The sequence below is a fragment of the Phyllopteryx taeniolatus genome, chromosome 3, assembly GCF_024500385.1.
Source record: "Phyllopteryx taeniolatus isolate TA_2022b chromosome 3, UOR_Ptae_1.2, whole genome shotgun sequence".
Taxonomy (NCBI): Eukaryota; Metazoa; Chordata; class Actinopteri; order Syngnathiformes; family Syngnathidae; genus Phyllopteryx; species Phyllopteryx taeniolatus.
The window spans coordinates 23,231,322-23,249,479 of NC_084504.1; the positions used below are offsets into that span (position 1 = coordinate 23,231,322).

Below are 18,158 nucleotides of genomic sequence, written 5' to 3' on the forward strand. Positions count from 1 at the left end.
TGCAAAATCACAGTTTATTTCAAAAATAGACTCAATGATTGGAGTAGCTCACATCATTCACACCATATATAAAAAACATCTAATGACTTGAAATACCGTAATTCCTCATATAGGGGCAAAGGGTATTTATTTACTCAACTGCAGAGAGTACCAGGGGCAGGCTATTATATGTTTAAAAAAAATTCTATAATAATATTAAATCATATTTAGATTAATATACTATACCATCCATCTATCCATCCATCCATTTTCTGAGCCGCTTGTCCTCACTAGGGAAGCGGGCTGCTGGAGCCTATCCCAGCTATCACTGGGCAGGAGGCGGGGTACACCCTGGACTGGTTGCCAGCCAATCGCAGGACACATATAAACAAACAAACAAACATTTGCACTCACATTCACACCTACGGGCAATTTCGAGTCATCAATTTACCCACATGCATGTTTTTGGGATGTGGGAGGACACCGGAGTGCCCGGAGAAAACCCACGCAGGCACGGGGAGAACATGCAAACTCCACACAGGCGGGGGCGGGGATTGAACCCGGGTCCTCAGAACTGTGAGGCAGACGCTCTAACCAGTCGTCCACCGTGCCTCCTGCTATACCATTTTGCGCAATATAAATAAAATATTTACTGTGATATGTAGCATTATAAAAAGCATGTTATTCTATATTATATTATGGGTGCCATCACTCACCTAAGGGTAGAGAATTTTCCCCATTGATCTTGGAATGTTTCTCAGCTTTTACTCTGGAATATGCAGTGCAATATACAGCACAACACTTTCTCTTTAAGCATCAGCTTTACAGATGCCGTGTCTGCTTTACAATGCCGTGTGTGTTGTGGTATAGAAACAGCGATGACATGTAAACATATCAGTCATCATAAACCAAGTGGCACCACCTATTTGTTTTTTCTATGGGGGGAAAAAAAAGGAGTCGGGCAGCAAGGTGAACTTGTGGTCAGCAAGACAGCCTCACAGTCGAGAGGTCATAGGTTCCAATCTCGTGTTTGCATAGTCTCTCTGTGCTTGTGTTGGCTTTCTCCCACATTCCAATAACATGCATCTTAATTGCAGATTCTAGATTTAAAAATGTGAATGATTGTTTGGCTATGTGTACCCCGACTCCCACCCAAAGTCAGCTAGGAGAGTCCCCAGCTCATCCGTGACTCTAGTGAGGACAAGCAGTATAGAAAATGGATAACGGATGAAAATAAGGAGGCGTCTATTCATTTTTATTTATTCATGATGCCTATCAGAGCGGCGGCCACTATTTGAAGAAATGCGGTTAGAGTGGAACGTATTCCAAATAACTACATATACTTTTTCTTGTAGAATGTTCTTTCTTGCACCTGAGAGCAATTGTACAAGATGTATTCTTCACAGCTTTCATTGCTACGGTTCATTTTGCAGTCAGCTGAGTTCATGCACACGTCCTTCAGTCCTCACATATACACCACTCACACACAATAAAAGTGATGGATATTTAGCTTTTGGGTGAATTTCAGGATAAACCTCAAACTTAATTTGACATTCTCTGAACTTTTGCAGGCACATATCCATTTCTATACCTCTCTGTGATTCTTCCCGTCTTTCCCTACCTCTTTTTTAACCTGCTGATTACAATTTGTGCACAGTGACCACTTCCCCCTGACCACATCCTGTTTGAAATCTCGCAATGGCAAGGTACTTTCGATCAGTTGTTAGGCGTCGTCTCATGATGTGAAAATGGCAACAGGATGATGGAGACGGCTGTTTGACATACCAATTCCCATTGAACCAAGATACGTATTTGTCCATAGATCGAACAGACCATTCAGGTCTTTGTTTGTTAGAGAACAGCAAGTTGTGCAAATACAGTAGCATTGCAACATTAACAGTTGGACAAGTGCATTCAAAAGTTTAGAGATGGTCTGATTAAGTTCACCTGAAAGTTGAATACCCCGAACATTTTGTGAGTAGTCTGCACATCGTCTCAACTCTCAGCATTCTGCAAAACCTGCGTCCTCTTTTTACTCTTCATCCTCTTTCTTTGCTTTTTCTTCCCTGCCCAGTGGCCCGGTCGATTCCCTGACAATGTCTCTCTGTAATTTGCTCTTTGTCACATTGTCAAGCTCCTCTTCCAATTCAGACTCAGCAGCGTGGTCACCTGACTCTCTGTGACTTCTCTCAGCCGCCTCGTAACGAGGCCGAGACTCAATCCGTCTCCATGTTGCATTCAAGTGTCCGTCTCTAGCCGGAGACCCCCGGCCTCCCACCACCTCACGCCCCGAGCGCTCGTGTTGATCCTCGTCAGGGCTGTACTGACTGTGTCTGTATAAACTCTCCTCATCCTCCTCCTGGCAAGAGCTACCAGGCACACTCTCGCCGTCAGACTGGGGAAGATGAAGACCGGGAAGGCCTGGAGGCTTCTGGGAAAGATCAAACGGCTCTTTTTGGTTGAAACGACTCAGGAGGCTCATGGGTGAGGAGAAGCAGAAGCGTCCTCGTTGTCGGAACACTGAAATAACAGAATTAAATCATTAAAGTTTTTTTTTTTTTTTTTAAAGGGGATATTTAATGAAAATTGACTTTTTAATTGCTTGTGAACATTGTTGAGTCTCTGGAGAACCTGCCCACTCATCAAATGTGACAGTAAACAACCAAGTGAAAATATTCAATTAGTCAATGGTGGCTTTGCACGTGCAACATTCATTTGCAGTCTGGACATCTCATGGGTGAGTCTCAGATTTTCTAGAAGTCGCCAGTGACACCGTAAAAAGTCACGATGTGTGTTAACCATGATATAGCAAGGATTACTGGATTGAGAAAATGTGGTATTTGAACACAAATTTCAAAAATTGTAAACATAAATTGTATAGAAACTATGTAAAAAATAATGGCATAAAAATATAAGGATAATAAAAAATAAAAAAAATAATTATTAAAATAAAAAAACAACAGTTCTTAAAGATTAATTGAAAGTGTACTGAACTTGAAAGTTAAATGCAACTAAACTGTACTCAGTAGGGCTGTGAAAAAAACATCGTCTCAGTCTAATTTGCGTCGCACGGAACAATTTGACCACTGCCCATGTTTACCGCACGGACTTTTGTTGCAGACGCACATGCTGTTGGACCAGCGAAAAACATTGCCAAAAACAACAGAGGAGCATCTGTAAGTGATTTTTAAGACACTATTAGATGTGCAATATACTGTACATATACATGATGAATGAGTGAGCTGAATAGTAGTTAGCGTTTTTATTTTGACCTAAAATGGTTATCGCTAGCATGCTGATGCTAATTCCGAATGCTAACTGTTTAGCAAAGACGATTTTTGTTTTCTCAAATTCTGTACAGAGCTTATACCATTAAAAAGATTCGATAGTGACAGCCGAAGCCGGTACGTAGTACACTTTGAGAATCACTACTCTGCTGCATTAAATCAGTCAGCATTATTCAACGTGACGGAGGTGCTTTGGTGCTTACATCTTTCATCCAACCCTCTGTCCATGATGCCGTGCTTCACCTTCATGTGTCTGGTGAGGTTTCCCTTCAGAGTGAACTTGCTGGGACAGTAGAGGCACTTGAAGGGTTTGCTGTCCGAGTGGAGGTGCATATGACCCATGAGGTTGTGCATCCTGTTGAACTCCTTGCCGCACAGCTGAAAGGCGCAAACGCAGACAAATCACAATTATCCATCTGTCCATTTTCTATAGCGCTTTTCCTCATTAAAGCATAAAGCATCATGTTTTTCTCTGCCAAACGTCTGTTGAATGACTACACGTAATCGTGAATGAATGTGCAGGCGTTTCCCCTCTGATACACCCAATGCAACCCCCCCCCGCTGTCCTTTCCTCTCCCTCTGTCTTCTCTCTCTCAGCATGCACACACACACACACACACATACACACACACACACACACACGCTCACACACAAACAGAAGAAAAACAGAAGGACCGAGCGAGAGGAAGCAACAGAACAGGGAAGGGCAACTCCTCCGTTGTCCTTCCTCTCCATTCTTTTTTATTAGGGTGGTCCTTTCCTTCAGGAGGAGAGAGGGACTCGAGACTGTCCAAGAGGACCGTGAGAAAACAGGAAAGCCCCCCCACTCCGAGCAGCAGAGAAAGCGAGATGAAATCTATTTGCGGGCCTCGTTCTCCGGGGAGGCGGGAAGCCATTGTTAGAGAGGCAGTTTTGTGCGCCGATATCCTTCCTATGCGCGAGGAGGCCGCCGATGCCAAAAGCCTCCCTGCTATCTGGTCATGATCCCAGACCTTCTTCTAAACACCAAGGTCAAACTCCAGAAAAGGTCCAGCTCCCTTGGCTCAAGTTAAAACTAGACTTTGTGCCCTCGAGCCATACTTTGCCCACCCCCTGGTTTAAACGCACCTTGCACTTGTAAGGCTTGATGTCGGAGTGGACGATCATGTGGGCCTTGAGCGTCTGCTTTTGGACAAAGCTCTTGAAGCACTTGTGGCACTGGTAGGCCCTCACGTTGGTATGGATGAGCACGTGGCGCTTCATGTTGGCCAGCAGCGTGAACTCTCGGCCGCAGATACGACACTTGTGCTCCTTCACGCCCTGGTGGCAGAGTGAAAGCGTCAAATAACCTTAACTGTAATTTGTCCCCCCAAAAAATGGAAAAAAAATGAAGTGATACAAAAAGGTAAGATAGTAGACTCCACATCTGCGTTATTAGGATTCCAACATAGTTTCCAGGCAGGACACGCCCTACTCCAATATTACTGGCTCCAGGACAAGCGCCGCTGCTCTATGATTGGCTGTTGTATCCTGGTAAAAAAACGCCCTACTGTTTCCAGACAGGAAAAGAAGTATATGACCCTAACTCTAACTCACCCTAATACTAACTTTAACCCATCCTCAACCGCCTTAAACACCAACCAGAGTCCTAAACCTAACCATAACAAACATCTTTGTTTTTGTTTGGGATGGTCATCTCGTTACTGTTACATGTGCGTAGCCTTCACTTCTCGGATGCAGGAGCCAATCATGTTGCAGCGGTGCGTGTCCTGCCTCGAAACTATGTGGGAATCCTAATAACGGCTGCACATCCAGTTGTACCCCGACTTACGAGGGACTGGAATTTTTTGAGATACGAGCCATCGCTTGGCCAGTTTTTTATCTTAAGTTGTAAGCAAAAATGGGGGTTATTAGCGCTAGATGGTGGCAGCAAACAATTCTTCAAAAAAGACGCCTAGTGCTTACTTACTTAGCTTAGGTAGCTTAATGTTAACACATAATGGGAAACGCCATACAAGGGCTTATGAAACTAGCTTTGCTATTGCTGTAATTATCAACTTTTAAACAACTATATTTTTTAATCCTCTGCAAAAATCAACTACCACCGTATGATTGCAACTTAGCAGGGGCGGTTTCTGATATGGGCAATATGGGCAGCTGCCCAGGACAGCATTCTCTTGGGGTTACTCAGTCAGGGGTCAGGGGTGGGCAAAGTCGGGCCACCAGGTCACATGCGGCCCGCTCCGTTCTTTAATCCGGCCCAACGAGCATTTACATGATCAAGAGTCCTGCGATATTTGTTGCATTCTTTTTGCATTTTTATCCTGAAATTGGTTAATTCAAATATATGGATTCATTTTTATATTCATTCATCTTATTCAATAAAAAAGAAATAAAATCAGTCACATTTGAAAATTATGAATAATAACATTTTTAAAAATAGCGTCAATTATTAATTTACTATGAAGAAAACTAATTTACATATTTTGCATTCACCAAATTTTTTTTTAGCCTAATCTACGACAGACCTGGCCCATTTACCTGTTTTAAAACTAAACTGTGGCGCTGAGTACAGAGGTTTGCCCAATCCTGGCATAAAGGAAATTACAAAAAAAAGCAACAGTAAAATTCTGCCTGCCGGCGCACACATGCTGGCATGAACGAGAAGCCTTGTGTGCGAACCAACCGTCCACCTACTTTGTGAGTGAGCGTGTGCTGCTTGAGGTGGTGCGACTGGATGAATTCCATCCCGCACTCGCTGCAGATGTACGGCCGGATGTCTTTGTGCTTCATCATGTGGTTCTGCAGCTGACTTGGGTATTGGAATGTCTTCTGGCAGTCGGTGCACCTGCAGGAACAACAGGGATGCCTCAAATGCGGAATTTTACATCATCACTTAATATTTGTTCAATTGCTAGTGTAGCCTAATTGTCAAAGGCCAGAAACAAATTAAGTTTAAGCAACTAATGTAGATTGAGGGATATGTTCCAGACGTACTAGCAATAGGTAAAAATGTCATATACTGAAACCATGTAAAATTATTTTCATATATTTTCCCCTCCCACTTGCACATTAAAACATTTAACACATTGTAAATGTATTTGAACACTCACAAAAAATTGCGAACATAAAATGTATAGAAAATACTACATACTGTAGTGTCTCTATGTATCTTTAAGAGGGGGGGGGGGGCGTGGCTGGTGTCCTGTCGTGTGACGTAGGTGAGTCTGCGTGAGTGTTTGGGCGTGAACTATGGCAAACAGCAACCTGAGTGAGTACGCTCATTGTGTTTATGTGTTTTACTGTTGTCCCGGCGTTCAATAAACGGCTGAAAAGTGCATCGCGTCTTCCTTTCCCACATGCAAGTTGCGTGCAGTGCTTGTCAAAGTTTGTCACATGCTACCGAACGACACGGCCCAACACAACTGAACGGGACAATCGCGAACAAATTATAGTCGCGACTCACACCAGCAGACGTAGCGATTGACCCTCGCACACATACCAACTCGCTGCAAGGCTTCACATATACTCTGCTGTATTATTTTTTTATTGAACCAGAAACAACAGGGCGTGATTGTCAAGGAAGAGGAGGACTGCTCTGCCCCACTGTCGTTACATTCTAATAATACATTTCGAAGAAATTTTTGAGAGGCTGTTAGCAATGAATGGGGAGACTGACCGAACTGACAGAGACTCTCAACACTTCACTTTTTAGCCACACTAAATGTAGGTAAGTATTTTAAAAATACTATATTTCCTGTTTTGGTATGGCTCGGCGGCAGCCGGCTGGATCTCACTTTGTACCCGGAAATGTAATTTCTCTTGTGAAAGTGTATGTGATACCACATGGCATTTTTGATTGGCATTGCGACGACGCTCATCTATGACTCAACTTTCCAATCGCAGCAAGACTAGTTGCCGACATTCAACCACTCATGAAAACTAGTTGCAGATGTCCGGAGTTCTGTCGTGTTCGGCCGTATCGCTCGGTGTGCGGCGGCCGATGTCTCACCTGTACAAGGTGGGGCCGCGGTGGGCAGTCAAATGTCTCTTGAGCTGGACAAGCGTGGGGAAGTCCAGACCGCACTCGACGCACACGTTGTCCTGGCCTTTCTCGTGCTTCAGCTCGTGGGCGCGAAGCTCACTGGGGTAGGCGAAGCCTCGGCCACACACGCTGCAGCTAGTGGATGAGCAAGGGTAGGTTGGATGTTCAGCAGTGATTATACAGTAGCATGTGTGTAATGAAAAGCATGCACCAGATCTCTAAAAAATGTTGCTCCTCTGAAATAAAATTAACAATTTTTGATTTTAGAAAAAGTGCTCCTATTGTCACTGCCCAAAAAAAGCATTTAACTGCATTTTTGGGGGTTTGTTTCTTCTTATGTTATATTCTTTTATTGTTCTTATGGCTATCATACATATTTAAAGCATACTGTCACTACAAAGTGAAAAGCATGTTTTTTTTTGGGAGTTATTTTTCTGGTGATCATATATGTTTTAATCATATGACCGCTGCCCAATGAAAACCATGTACTGTATGTACTGTATGTACTCAAATTGTTTTGCAATGAGTATCAACACGTCACAAGGTCAGTCTCTGAAAGTTGCTGGATTGGATTTGCGTTCTCCATGTTTTTCTCATGGTCAGTTTTATGTTAGTTGCTCAAAGGTTGGCAAATCTAATGATTTGTGTATACTGACAGAGAATAAGATGACAAAAAAATATTGTCTATCCTGAAGCATTGCAATAAAACCTTGAACTGTTTGATGTGTATAATATTATTGAATGTGAACTATTCATGAGGTTTGGAGTATTGGGCTTTCCGCAGAAACTAGAGGGTTAAGGCACCCGGAGGGCGTATATATGTATATTCCATATAAACCCATCGCCTAACGAGAGTTGACAAAAAGTGGTAACACAACATGTACCTGTAAGGCTTGACGTCACTGTGCTGCATCATGTGTCTCTTCAGGTGGCTAGTCTGGGTGAAGGCCTTGTGGCACACCTGGCACTTGTGAGGCCTCATGCCCTGGTGGGTGAGCAGATGCGTGTGCAGGTGGCTCAGCTGCTTGAAGAGCTTCCCGCACAGGTGACACCCGTGGGGCTTGATGCCCTTGTGGCCCAAGATGTGCGTGACCAGGTTATACTTGGACGTGTAGGACTTGTCGCACATGCGGCACTTCCACCGCTTCTGATCGCCGCCCACGTCCACGTAGTAGCTGTCGTCCACGTGGACGTCAAAGCCGGGCTTCTCGCCGGCCCTCGGCCCGCCTCGAGGGGGGGCGTCGAGACCGCGGTGCGCGGGCCTGACGTCCTCCCTGGGCGGGAAGGGCACGACGGGGCCGGGCATGAAGAAGGGATATGGGATGAGGCTGTGGTGGAGAGGTGGGAAGTATGATGGGTGGATGAGGAAAGGAGGTGGAGGCCACATTGGAGGGGGACTGAGAGGCTCCCGCTTCACCTGTACCGGAATGTCAACGGGGGCGGTCCTGCGATGAAACTGCAGCCTGCTCAGCTCGATCATACCGGGTGAGACAGTGGGTGAGAAGGGAACGGGATGAGACGGGAAGGAGATGTGGGCGAGGTTGCCTGATTTCGGGATGCCTCTTTCCTCCTCCTCACCACTCTCACACTCATGGGCATCCATTTTGAAAGGAGTCCTTTTGCGTTTTTGGGACCCTTCTGTGTGGATGTGACTCGGGCTCAGCATGGAGACAAAATCAGGCGAACCCTGCGGTGGGCTACCGCTGTCTCCATTGGGATATCTTGACAGGGAACACTTAGGGGTCTTAATAATGATGGAAGGTTGGGTAACATAGAACCTGTGCTGATCTGGTTGACGAGCGTCTTCTCTGAATCGAGGTCTTGTTGATGTTGAGAAATGGACTGTTTCCATCTTGATCCTGCTGAAAGAGAATGAACGATCGTTTCTTTTTCTTCATTTTCAATTGGCAGTCGTAAATGAAACAATGGATGAGTGACTGATTATTTTGCTGTTTGTTTTTTAATCTAAGACAAAAAGAAAAAGAAAAAAATGCCCGTTTTTTTTTTTTTAATTTGATGATTTCTATTTTTAATATGTCGTGTTTACATGACCCGGAAGTTTGGTAATGGACATCAGTAAAGGTCGTTGGCTCGTTAGCCACCACAATCAGTCAGGACCGTGACCACACGAGCCATCAAACGATTCATCACTTCTTAAATGTACTTTTTTTTTTTTTTTTACTACTCCAAACCACATATAGTTTCATTTCACGACTTTGTGTGAGTGTCACTAAACAATACTCACACGATACCTTTCACTTCTTAATTTCTCAAAGAACCCCTATCCTGAAATTGGGAACTTTGTCAAATGGTCACCTGTCACCTTTTCGCTTCTCCATTGCTTTTTTTTTCCGTCTCTGTTCATGTTTTTTTTGTTTAGTTTTGTTTTCAGGGAAGAACTTCCTTTTTTCTCTTCCACCCATGCACTCACTTTTCACACAAACCTGCAAGCGCAACCGAACCAATTATCAATAAAGATGTAATATTTTGGATGACAGTGCATGATTTATTGTTGATTATGAAATCCTGGCCTGCTGTGGATATTGCGTTCATCATTGCAATTTCTGTGCAGCTGCGACAGTTTATTTCAGTTTTGAATACCAGATGTGAAATAAAAACACAGCAACTGATGATTAAATTAAATTGTATGATTTGCTAGATGTACACATTCATCACATGACTCCAAGATGATCATTTACATCACAGGTGTCAAACTCAAGGCCCGGGGGCCTAATCTGGCCCGCCAAGTCATTTCAAAGCAAATAATCTGTGTCAACTTCCATGATTCTTGCTCAAATTCTCATAAAATAATAACAATAAATAGTATCGTTGAGACATTGCAAGCATTTTCTGTTTATAGTAACTTGAACAATAGTTGAACAAACGATTATCCTTGACTTCTGATTTCAAAACTAGGTATCCATCAATTTGTTGTGTGTATGTAATAATATTATGAGATGACTAAACATTTCTATAGTTTCACAGTCAACGGCCATCTGAGGGAAACCGTGACTACAATGTGGCCCGCGACAAAAATGAGTTTGACATACCTGATTTACATACACGTTTCTAAAATTGTTTGAGGTGATAAAAGTATGAGAAAATACCTAATGCCATGACACAGAGAATATACCAGTAAGATCACATTAATTTATATACTAACTGGCTACTTCATTGGGTACAGGATCTAATGAGGTCCAATGCAAGGGCTGTATCAGATTTTCCACTTTTACAAAGATAATATAATGATGCTGAGCTTTGATTGACACTCGGAGAGAGGTAATCCCTTTGTAATACTGTGGTTGTACTGTAGTTTACATTGGTCGCGGTGGCTCTCTCCCCTACTAAATAACCAACCAAAACATTAGAAACATCCCTCAGTAGTATGCATAGCGGTAATAATCCTAATGTCCAATGAACACCTGAGAGTGAGCATTATTGTTTTGGTAAAGGCAGATTTTGGGAGCCAACGCTTGTTTTTGGATCTCATTAGATTGTGCAGGTGTACCTAATATTGTGACCAACTATGACAGATGCATGCACATTTCTCCATAAGGTGGCATAATAAATGACATGAGTATTGGTGGAAAACAGCATTGCATGCCTTGGAGTACTATGAATTCTTGGAGTACTCCAATCTTTTCAAGTGTGCCTTGAATGGAATGTCATTGATGATGAAGTCTACATGCCCTCCAAAACAATCCATTTAAAACAGAAGCCCCTCCTTGTGCCCATGTGCCATGGAAGTGTGTCTACTCGAACGTGTGCGTATGGCATACCTGCGCCAGAGTTGTTTTGCCGTGGTGCCGTGGCTCCGTGCGGCCGTTCTCCCTCCCGCTCCCTCCTGACAATGCGCGGCCCTTCCACAGATGAGCTTTTTTGGAGGGACTTAAGAAAGAGAACAGGAACAATCACTTTGTTCTCATTTTTCAGATGAGTACCTTCGGAGAGAAGGGAAGGAAGGGAGGGGAGAGGAAGTCAACAAGTCGAGTGCCTTCCTGCAGAAAAATAAGGAAACACTAGATAGACATCTCCGTTTCTCGATGAAATGGGGATTTGGAGAGCTTTCGGACGAATGCAGGGAGGGCTCGGGTGGATGTTTTCTTCCAGAAAACAATGCACTTTGAATGTGGAACAGCATGCAAACATGGAGGATGTAAACACTCATCGCTTTAATTGCAGAAAAGGGGAAAATATTGTCTCAGTGTTTGAACTGCCAACTAATGTGCTATGAGGCTAGATGTGCACAACCTGGCCATCAGTAAACAGTTTGTGCATCATGATGAATTATTTGCGGCTTCTGCTGCTGCGCGCGACTTTGCCAATCAGAGAGCATTATAATACAGTCATGCAGACACAGACGAGGAAGAGTTTCACTCAATGTGCAGCTACTCAGAAAACTGCAGCAATATTGGTTGTTTTTCACAGAGGATAAAGAATATATTTTTGCATTGTTTTATTGTATGTCTACATGCGCCGATGCACCGTTTGTGTTCAAATATCCATTCCATAAAACATTATAACACCGCCACTTAGATGTGTTGTGTTTAGTTGGACATGGATGTATACAATGTTGTTCAACACCAATATGACAACCGCAAGGGTAAACATGCTTCTCTGACAATGTAAATTAAAAATGTAGTGTTATCATTTTGTAAAGGCCTCTATTTAATTGCATTATATTATTTTGTCTTAGATGCCTATTAATTGGATTCAAAATATTTCTTTATAAATGCCTTAATTTAATTCCATATAATGTACTTTAATTTATTTTAGTTTGATTCAGTTTTTCCAATGAGCGTTTTATCATTGTGCTTCTGTCATTTTGCAGATGCAGAACAAGACAAACACTGAGCGAGTGTACCAAAAGAGCCACCAGGAGGGGCAAGTGTCCCACTCACCACACTCCACTAAAGAGGTTTAAACCATCTAACAGCACAAACGATGCATGAATGGCTGGCACTTATGTGTTAAATATACTGTAGAATATTACATTTTCCCTCAAAATTACATTCTAGCAATTTGTCACGAATGAATTAAGCAGTGAGATGTAATATTATATGGAAAGAGATTGAGGCTTCATTATCAAAGCTACCATCAAGTACTGTTGGAGTCATGTGACAGGTTGAGAAAAGTTGGTGACAGAAGAGACGTCATCAGCTAACTTTGGTTATTAATCAGAGCGCGTTGGAAAGTGAGTGAGTCAAGCATGAGTAATTGAACTCATATCATTGAAAGAGGCAAACGCTTGTGGCCCGTCGTTAGATGTGTTAATTAGCTCATGAGGCCAATTAACCTCAGGACCTGGACAATATGGGCTTCAATCCATGCGAGAGATTAGCAAATTGATGTTCTATATGCGTGTGTGTGAGTGTGTTAAGTGACTTATAGCCATTTCAAAATGTATCATGTTGAGATACCTTTATCCAAATTAAATAAAAGAAAAAAGACAAATGAGACCATTTAGTTGATATCTTTTTTTTTTAACGAATTGCAGGTACTCAAAATGAAGTGACTCAGACTTTTAAAAAAAATCTATATTTTTCAATTAATAGTTGGGTTTTTGGGTGGAAAAAAAACCTTGAAAATGTCGAATAAAGTGAGGAAAATTGCAATTTTGGTACATATTTTCTGCCAAAATGTAAAGAACTAACCTATTTATTAAGAAACATGAGATAGACACATTATTTGCTTTACAAGGCCACATAAAGTGATGCTGCGAGCCGAATCTGACCACTGAGCCTTGAGTTGGACACGTGATCTCGTGTTTCCCAACCTTTACTTAAACCAAGGCATGTATTTTATATATTTTTTTAAATCTCATGGCACACCACCACACAAAAATGTCACAAAAAGTAACTTTAAAGAAGCTATTAGACAAAAACACGACTATTCCATCACTGCTGATTATTATTAAGACGACATCAACGATGTAATCTCATCAGATGCCTCCTTCTAATTTCACCTCGCTCACCTGCCTGACATGCACAGTCACGGTGCTCCAGACCCGTGCTGACCGTTGACCTGCCCGCCGGTCAGCTCCGCCAGCCGACCGCAGGCGATTCATTAAGGGGTCCTAAGTGGCTTTTGGCTTTCTGTGGCACTCTTAAAAAGAGGTCCGGGGAGTATAAATAAGACATTGGAGAATTGCACCAGCAAGCGGACGCATCGGAACCAGACTTTGACAAGCCCTTAAGAAACAAAGTGAGACTTCGTTTACTTTGTGATTCTAATTTAATATTAATACGAAACGATTGTTCATCCTCTTTCAGCAAAGATGAACGGAGCGGCCGTGTCCGTGTGCCTGTTTTTCCTCCTGTCTTGTTGCTCGGCGTGCTACATCTCCAACTGCCCCATTGGCGGGAAACGCTCCATCATGGACGCCCCGCTGCGCAAGGTGAGTGAGCTCTTTCTTGTCGTTTGAACAAACAGAAACGGAAAAGAAAAGGGCAGGCAAGATCTACAGTATCACAATCTACTAACTTGGTTTTTGTCATTTTAAAATTAAAATAGAGAAAAAGGAATATCTTTCTGAAAAAATACTGGTCGAAATCAAGGTTTACTTCCAATGTTGACACTATCGCAGTCAGCACGTTTCCTGATTCATCAGTGCTGTCCCCTCCAGCAAAATCACAAAAATTGAGTCAGTGGCTCAACTAATAGCAGAAGCCTTTTCCAGGATGTCATCTATCAATTCTTCGGTGTCCTTTGCTCTTTAAATAAGACAAGATGTCATATTCCGATCCCAGGTGACGTCGGGCAAGAGGCGGGAGACACCCCGGACTGGTCGTATTATTATGATATCGTGGGCTATTGTAGAATTGGAGGACAATTTAGGCATCAACATTTTTGGAAAAACGTACCATTTATTTTTTGATGTGTTTTCAGGAAAAACAGGTACAAAAAATAAACGGTCAAATAATTTCTCTGACACCTGAAAATGTTCAAAAGTATTTCTGAATTAACCCTTCAAAATTAAATAAAGTTACAATTTAAATTAAATACTAATGTAATTGTGGTGTTACTCTAGTTATTATAAAAGGGTTGCAAGTAACAGGGTTCCAAATCAAAGCTAATGTTCGAGTTTGTTTGTTTTTTAATCAAGTTTACATGCTAGCTATGTTAGCTACTATGCTAACTGGTCAAGAACAAACTTAGCTATATATCTTTTAAAAAAAAAAAAAGACAAATGAAAATCTTTCAAAATAATGTGTTTTTCTGGTTTTGTTGGCTTTAGCTGAAAACATGAGAGTGAACTCAGGTCTACTATTTAAAAATATGTCTGGTGTGGTAGACGTGCTAACTGCTAATCCACCGTGTTGCTTGTTTAAAAGCTTTTCAGTCACTCGCAAAGCTAAAATATAATTTAAAAGATAGCGATCCATGTAAATCCTGTAAAAACATTAATGGACTAAAGCACAGTGGAAATGTGCTCGATCTGTGTTCGGTTCCAGTGCATGTCGTGCGGCCCCGGGGACAGGGGCCGCTGCTTCGGCCCCAACATCTGCTGCGGCGACGGCTTCGGTTGCCTGCTGGGCTCCCCGGAAACCGCTCACTGCCTGGAGGAGAGCTACCTGCTCACCCCATGCCAGGCCGGGGGGAGGCCCTGCGGCTCTGAGGGCGGACGCTGCGCCGCTTCAGGACTCTGCTGTGATGCAGGTATGTCTTTTTAGTTCAAAACAATACAATAGGTATTGGGGCTTGAAATATTGATTGTGAAAACCCAAAACCCAACATGTCAACAAACAGATATGCCGTATGCTCACACGGGCCACAACATTAGGTACACCATGACAATCTAATACAGAACAAGGAGCCAAAGATCTACAGGTATGATGCAGTAGAACCATTTGATTTCTCCTAGCCAATCAGAGAAGAATGGCAATGATAATGATAAACGAGTTCAAATTAAAATTTATATGAACTTTTACTTCTTTTCATAGTCTTATATTATTATTAATTTGTGCGCTTGTATCTGTTTGTATCGGCTGCTACAACGAAATTGTGTTAACTACGCCGCCCTTGAATTGTTTAAGTAGATATTCTAATCGAATCGAAATGTATAAATATTGTAACGTTGTATATTCATATTTTTTATAAATAGAATCATAGTTAATGAAATACTTTCATTTTAAAAAACATAATTTGGGGGAGTTAAAAAAACTAAATCTGAAATAGAAAAATTAAATACAAAATGCTCATTGAGTTTTTCAATGTGATGAACATTAAATACAGATGTATGTTATGTTAACGTTTGTTTCTTTGGTGCACCAAAAATTTTCATGGGTCAACCTGAGCTGATGCATGTGAAGTCATTTTGAAATTATTGTAGAACAAGTTTCATCATGATTGATTTTTAAACTTCAATTTGACCCACAACAAAACAGGAGGGTTAAAAAAAAGTTACAAAAAAGTTTAGAGTTAATAATGAAAGAATATATTTTGTATTCTTTAAATATTAACTATGCAATTGTAATTCAGTGTACAGCTGGACTGCATCATTCTGAAAGCTGTTCCTAATATTTCTGTTATCTTGTTTGGAAACAAAAGGATAAAAATGTCATCAGTGAGCACGATTGTCTTCATAAATGCGGAATTGTTGATGCAAGTGTACCTAAAGTTTTGTGTGTATTTTGACATCGGATTGAGTCGTTTTAGCTTCACTTATTGAAAGAAGCTTATTCGTGCAGGGAGAGTGATAAGAAGAGTGAGTGATTGCACTTATTCTACAAAGTACTTGTCCCTCTGCCCCGATTCTAAGAGAGCTGCACCGCAGACCAGTCATGCCCCATGGATGACGAGGCGGACGATCAAGTGGGCCAATACGACGGCGGCGACCCCGGTGACATCATCGTGCGGCTCCTCCATCTGGCCGCTCACGCCTCCCCTCATCGACTCGGTCAGTGAGTTGACGCCGAGGGGCCTTTAGCAGAAATTATTAGCTCCTCATTTGAGCCTCTTGTCTATATGTTTTATATGTATGTAAACAGGGGATGGATACCGACATTCATCCGGTTATCTTGCATGTTGAAATAAAGTTTTGAGGACGTCTAAAAAAGTTGTGTTTCCTGAATCCTTTCGGGAGAAAAACATCCTCCATCCACTCGTTTTCTGCAGCACTTCTCGTTAGGGTTGCGTCACGTGTGAGCCGGGACCAATCCCGGCCGACATCGAGCGAGAGGCGAGGTACACCCTGATCACCGGCCAATTGCAGGGCACATATAGTGTAGACAAATAACCAGTCACGCTCATATTCACACCTCTTTGTTGCTCCACTCCCCAGCACAATGAATACATATTTAAGTCCACCAAGTGCATTATTTGATGCAAAACCCAACCAAACATCCATTTTCTACAGAGCAAGCCTCATTGAGGTCACAGGTGAGCTGGAGCCTATCCTAGCTGACTTCGGGCAAAAGGCTGGATACACCCTGGACTGGTTGCCCGCCAATCACAGGGCACATCCATCCATCCATCCATTTTCTGAGCCGCTTCTCCTCACTAGGGTCGCGGGCGTGCTGGAGCCTATCCCAGCTGTCATTGGGCAGGGGGGGCGGGGTACACCCGGAACTGGTTGCCAGCCAATCGCAGGGCACATAGAAACAAACAACCATTCGCACTCACAGTCATGCCATGTTTTTGGAATGCGGGAGGAAGCCAGAATACCTGAAGAAAAGCCGAACCATCACCGCTTTGAGCTGAGAATCGAACCCCATACCTCAGAACTGTGAGTCAGACATGCTAATCACTATCTCACCCGCTGCCACTGTACACTGTATACCACTCACTTATATTAACTGTAGGTGAATAAAACATGAGTATCTCGCTAGTGTCGTGCACTCCTTGGTTGCTCCTCTCGCATGCACAATGAGTACATATTTAAGTCCATCAACTGAGACCAGGGGAGACCATGCAAACGCCACACGGCAGGACCTGAGTCGATATTCAAATCCACTCCCACACCGTGCTGCCCATCAAAAATCACATTTCCTCGAAAGACTGACTCATCAAAAGCCTTATCACACTGCACCGTTCCACCAAATGCACATTCGCCTTTATCTGCCCGCCATCTTGTGTGTGCCCGTGTTGGTGCGGTAACTATATCAGTGATTATCTCCGACGAGAGGTCACCCATGATCCGTTTGTCACTTTAACAGCAAATCTCGCGCCGTTTTAAACGCACTGCACTCGACTACAGGCACAACAGCGAACAGACTTGTGTATGCATTGAAACACAGAAATGGGGGATTGCAATATTGACCTGCGGTGATTGAATCTCGCTGGGACGAAAGAGTGACATTCTGACACAGCTTATCTCCATTAGTGATCTCATCACCAGAGTAAAGTTCACGCGCATGGACTCAAGCTCATTATCTCGCATACACCTCATATGATGGCTCTTATTGGCGTAAATGGAAATTTACACCAAGCCTGTGCAAGTCATAGATTGTAGACAGAGTATTAATATAATGCTCATTTTAGTCATTGCTTGATTGACAGCATTAGTATTGCTGGTATTAGTAACTTTGCGCTCATTTTAATACAAACAATAAATTATTATCATCTCATCAAGAATTAGTAATGATTTTTCAAAATTGGGCTCATATTAATTTTACAAAATAAAAAAAATCCAGTTATATTTTTTCATCACAATATTATTATTAATAATAAATTTAAAAGACTGCTCATTTTATAATTTGAGCATTTAAAAGTTCATATGTTCATTTAAAAAAATATTAGATAATTACTATATACATGTTGGTTGATTTGAGTGTTAATAAAAATAATAGAAAATACATAAGATTTTTTAAATTAAATTATGAGTTTTGTAAATATTTTTCCAAAATAAAGTAAAAAAAAGATATTTT

General features: G+C 42.2%; 2 protein-coding genes across 5 annotated transcripts; one reads left to right on the forward strand and one right to left on the reverse strand.

Moving 5' to 3' along the window:
- Window positions 1-11,524, reverse strand: znf366 (zinc finger protein 366). Of its 3 annotated transcripts, none has more exons than XM_061767738.1 (7): window positions 11,070-11,519; window positions 8,175-9,149; window positions 7,258-7,425; window positions 5,943-6,093; window positions 4,374-4,565; window positions 3,470-3,644; window positions 1-2,499 (listed from the first exon to the last, which is right to left on the reverse strand). In XM_061767738.1, exons 2-7 carry the CDS (start codon window positions 9,140-9,142, stop codon window positions 2,012-2,014), a joined length of 2,142 nt encoding a protein of 713 aa, XP_061623722.1. In that variant the 5' UTR covers window positions 9,143-9,149; window positions 11,070-11,519; the 3' UTR covers window positions 1-2,011. The 3 variants fall into 3 exon arrangements, with proteins under 3 accessions (XP_061623722.1, XP_061623720.1, XP_061623723.1); XM_061767736.1 differs by having other exon boundaries at window positions 8,175-9,152; XM_061767739.1 differs by lacking the exon at window positions 4,374-4,565 and having other exon boundaries at window positions 8,175-9,152; window positions 11,070-11,524.
- A 1,839-nt stretch (window positions 11,525-13,363) lies between these two features.
- Window positions 13,364-16,348, forward strand: LOC133475877 (isotocin-neurophysin IT 1-like). 2 transcript variants are annotated; one of them, XM_061769301.1, is made up of 4 exons: window positions 13,364-13,494; window positions 13,563-13,687; window positions 14,745-14,949; window positions 16,052-16,348. In XM_061769301.1, the coding sequence occupies exons 2-4, from the start codon at window positions 13,568-13,570 to the stop codon at window positions 16,195-16,197; spliced, it is 471 nt and encodes a 156-aa protein (XP_061625285.1). In that variant the 5' UTR covers window positions 13,364-13,494; window positions 13,563-13,567; the 3' UTR covers window positions 16,198-16,348. The 2 variants fall into 2 exon arrangements, with proteins under 2 accessions (XP_061625285.1, XP_061625284.1); XM_061769300.1 differs by having other exon boundaries at window positions 13,431-13,687.
- The last annotated feature ends 1,810 nt before the right edge of the window (window positions 16,349-18,158 follow it).

What these genes read in the sequence shown, in the direction of transcription:
- znf366 (XM_061767738.1), bottom strand. Translation starts at nt 9,142, where the DNA reads ATGGAAACAGTCCATTTCTCAACATCAACAAGACCTCGATTCAGAGAA. An exon ending in AGTGACGTCAAGCCTTACAG is followed by an intron (nt 7,426 to 8,174) that starts GTACATGTTGTG and finishes CTCATCCACTAG; the next exon opens with CTGCAGCGTGTGTGGCCGAG. An exon ending in AGCACACGCTCACTCACAAA is followed by an intron (nt 4,566 to 5,942) that starts GTAGGTGGACGG and finishes CTCTGCCACCAG; the next exon opens with GGCGTGAAGGAGCACAAGTG.
- LOC133475877 (XM_061769301.1), top strand. Translation starts at nt 13,568, where the DNA reads ATGAACGGAGCGGCCGTGTCCGTGTGCCTGTTTTTCCTCCTGTCTTGT. An exon ending in TGGACGCCCCGCTGCGCAAG is followed by an intron (nt 13,688 to 14,744) that starts GTGAGTGAGCTC and finishes GTTCGGTTCCAG; the next exon opens with TGCATGTCGTGCGGCCCCGG. An exon ending in AGGACTCTGCTGTGATGCAG is followed by an intron (nt 14,950 to 16,051) that starts GTATGTCTTTTT and finishes CCCGATTCTAAG; the next exon opens with AGAGCTGCACCGCAGACCAG.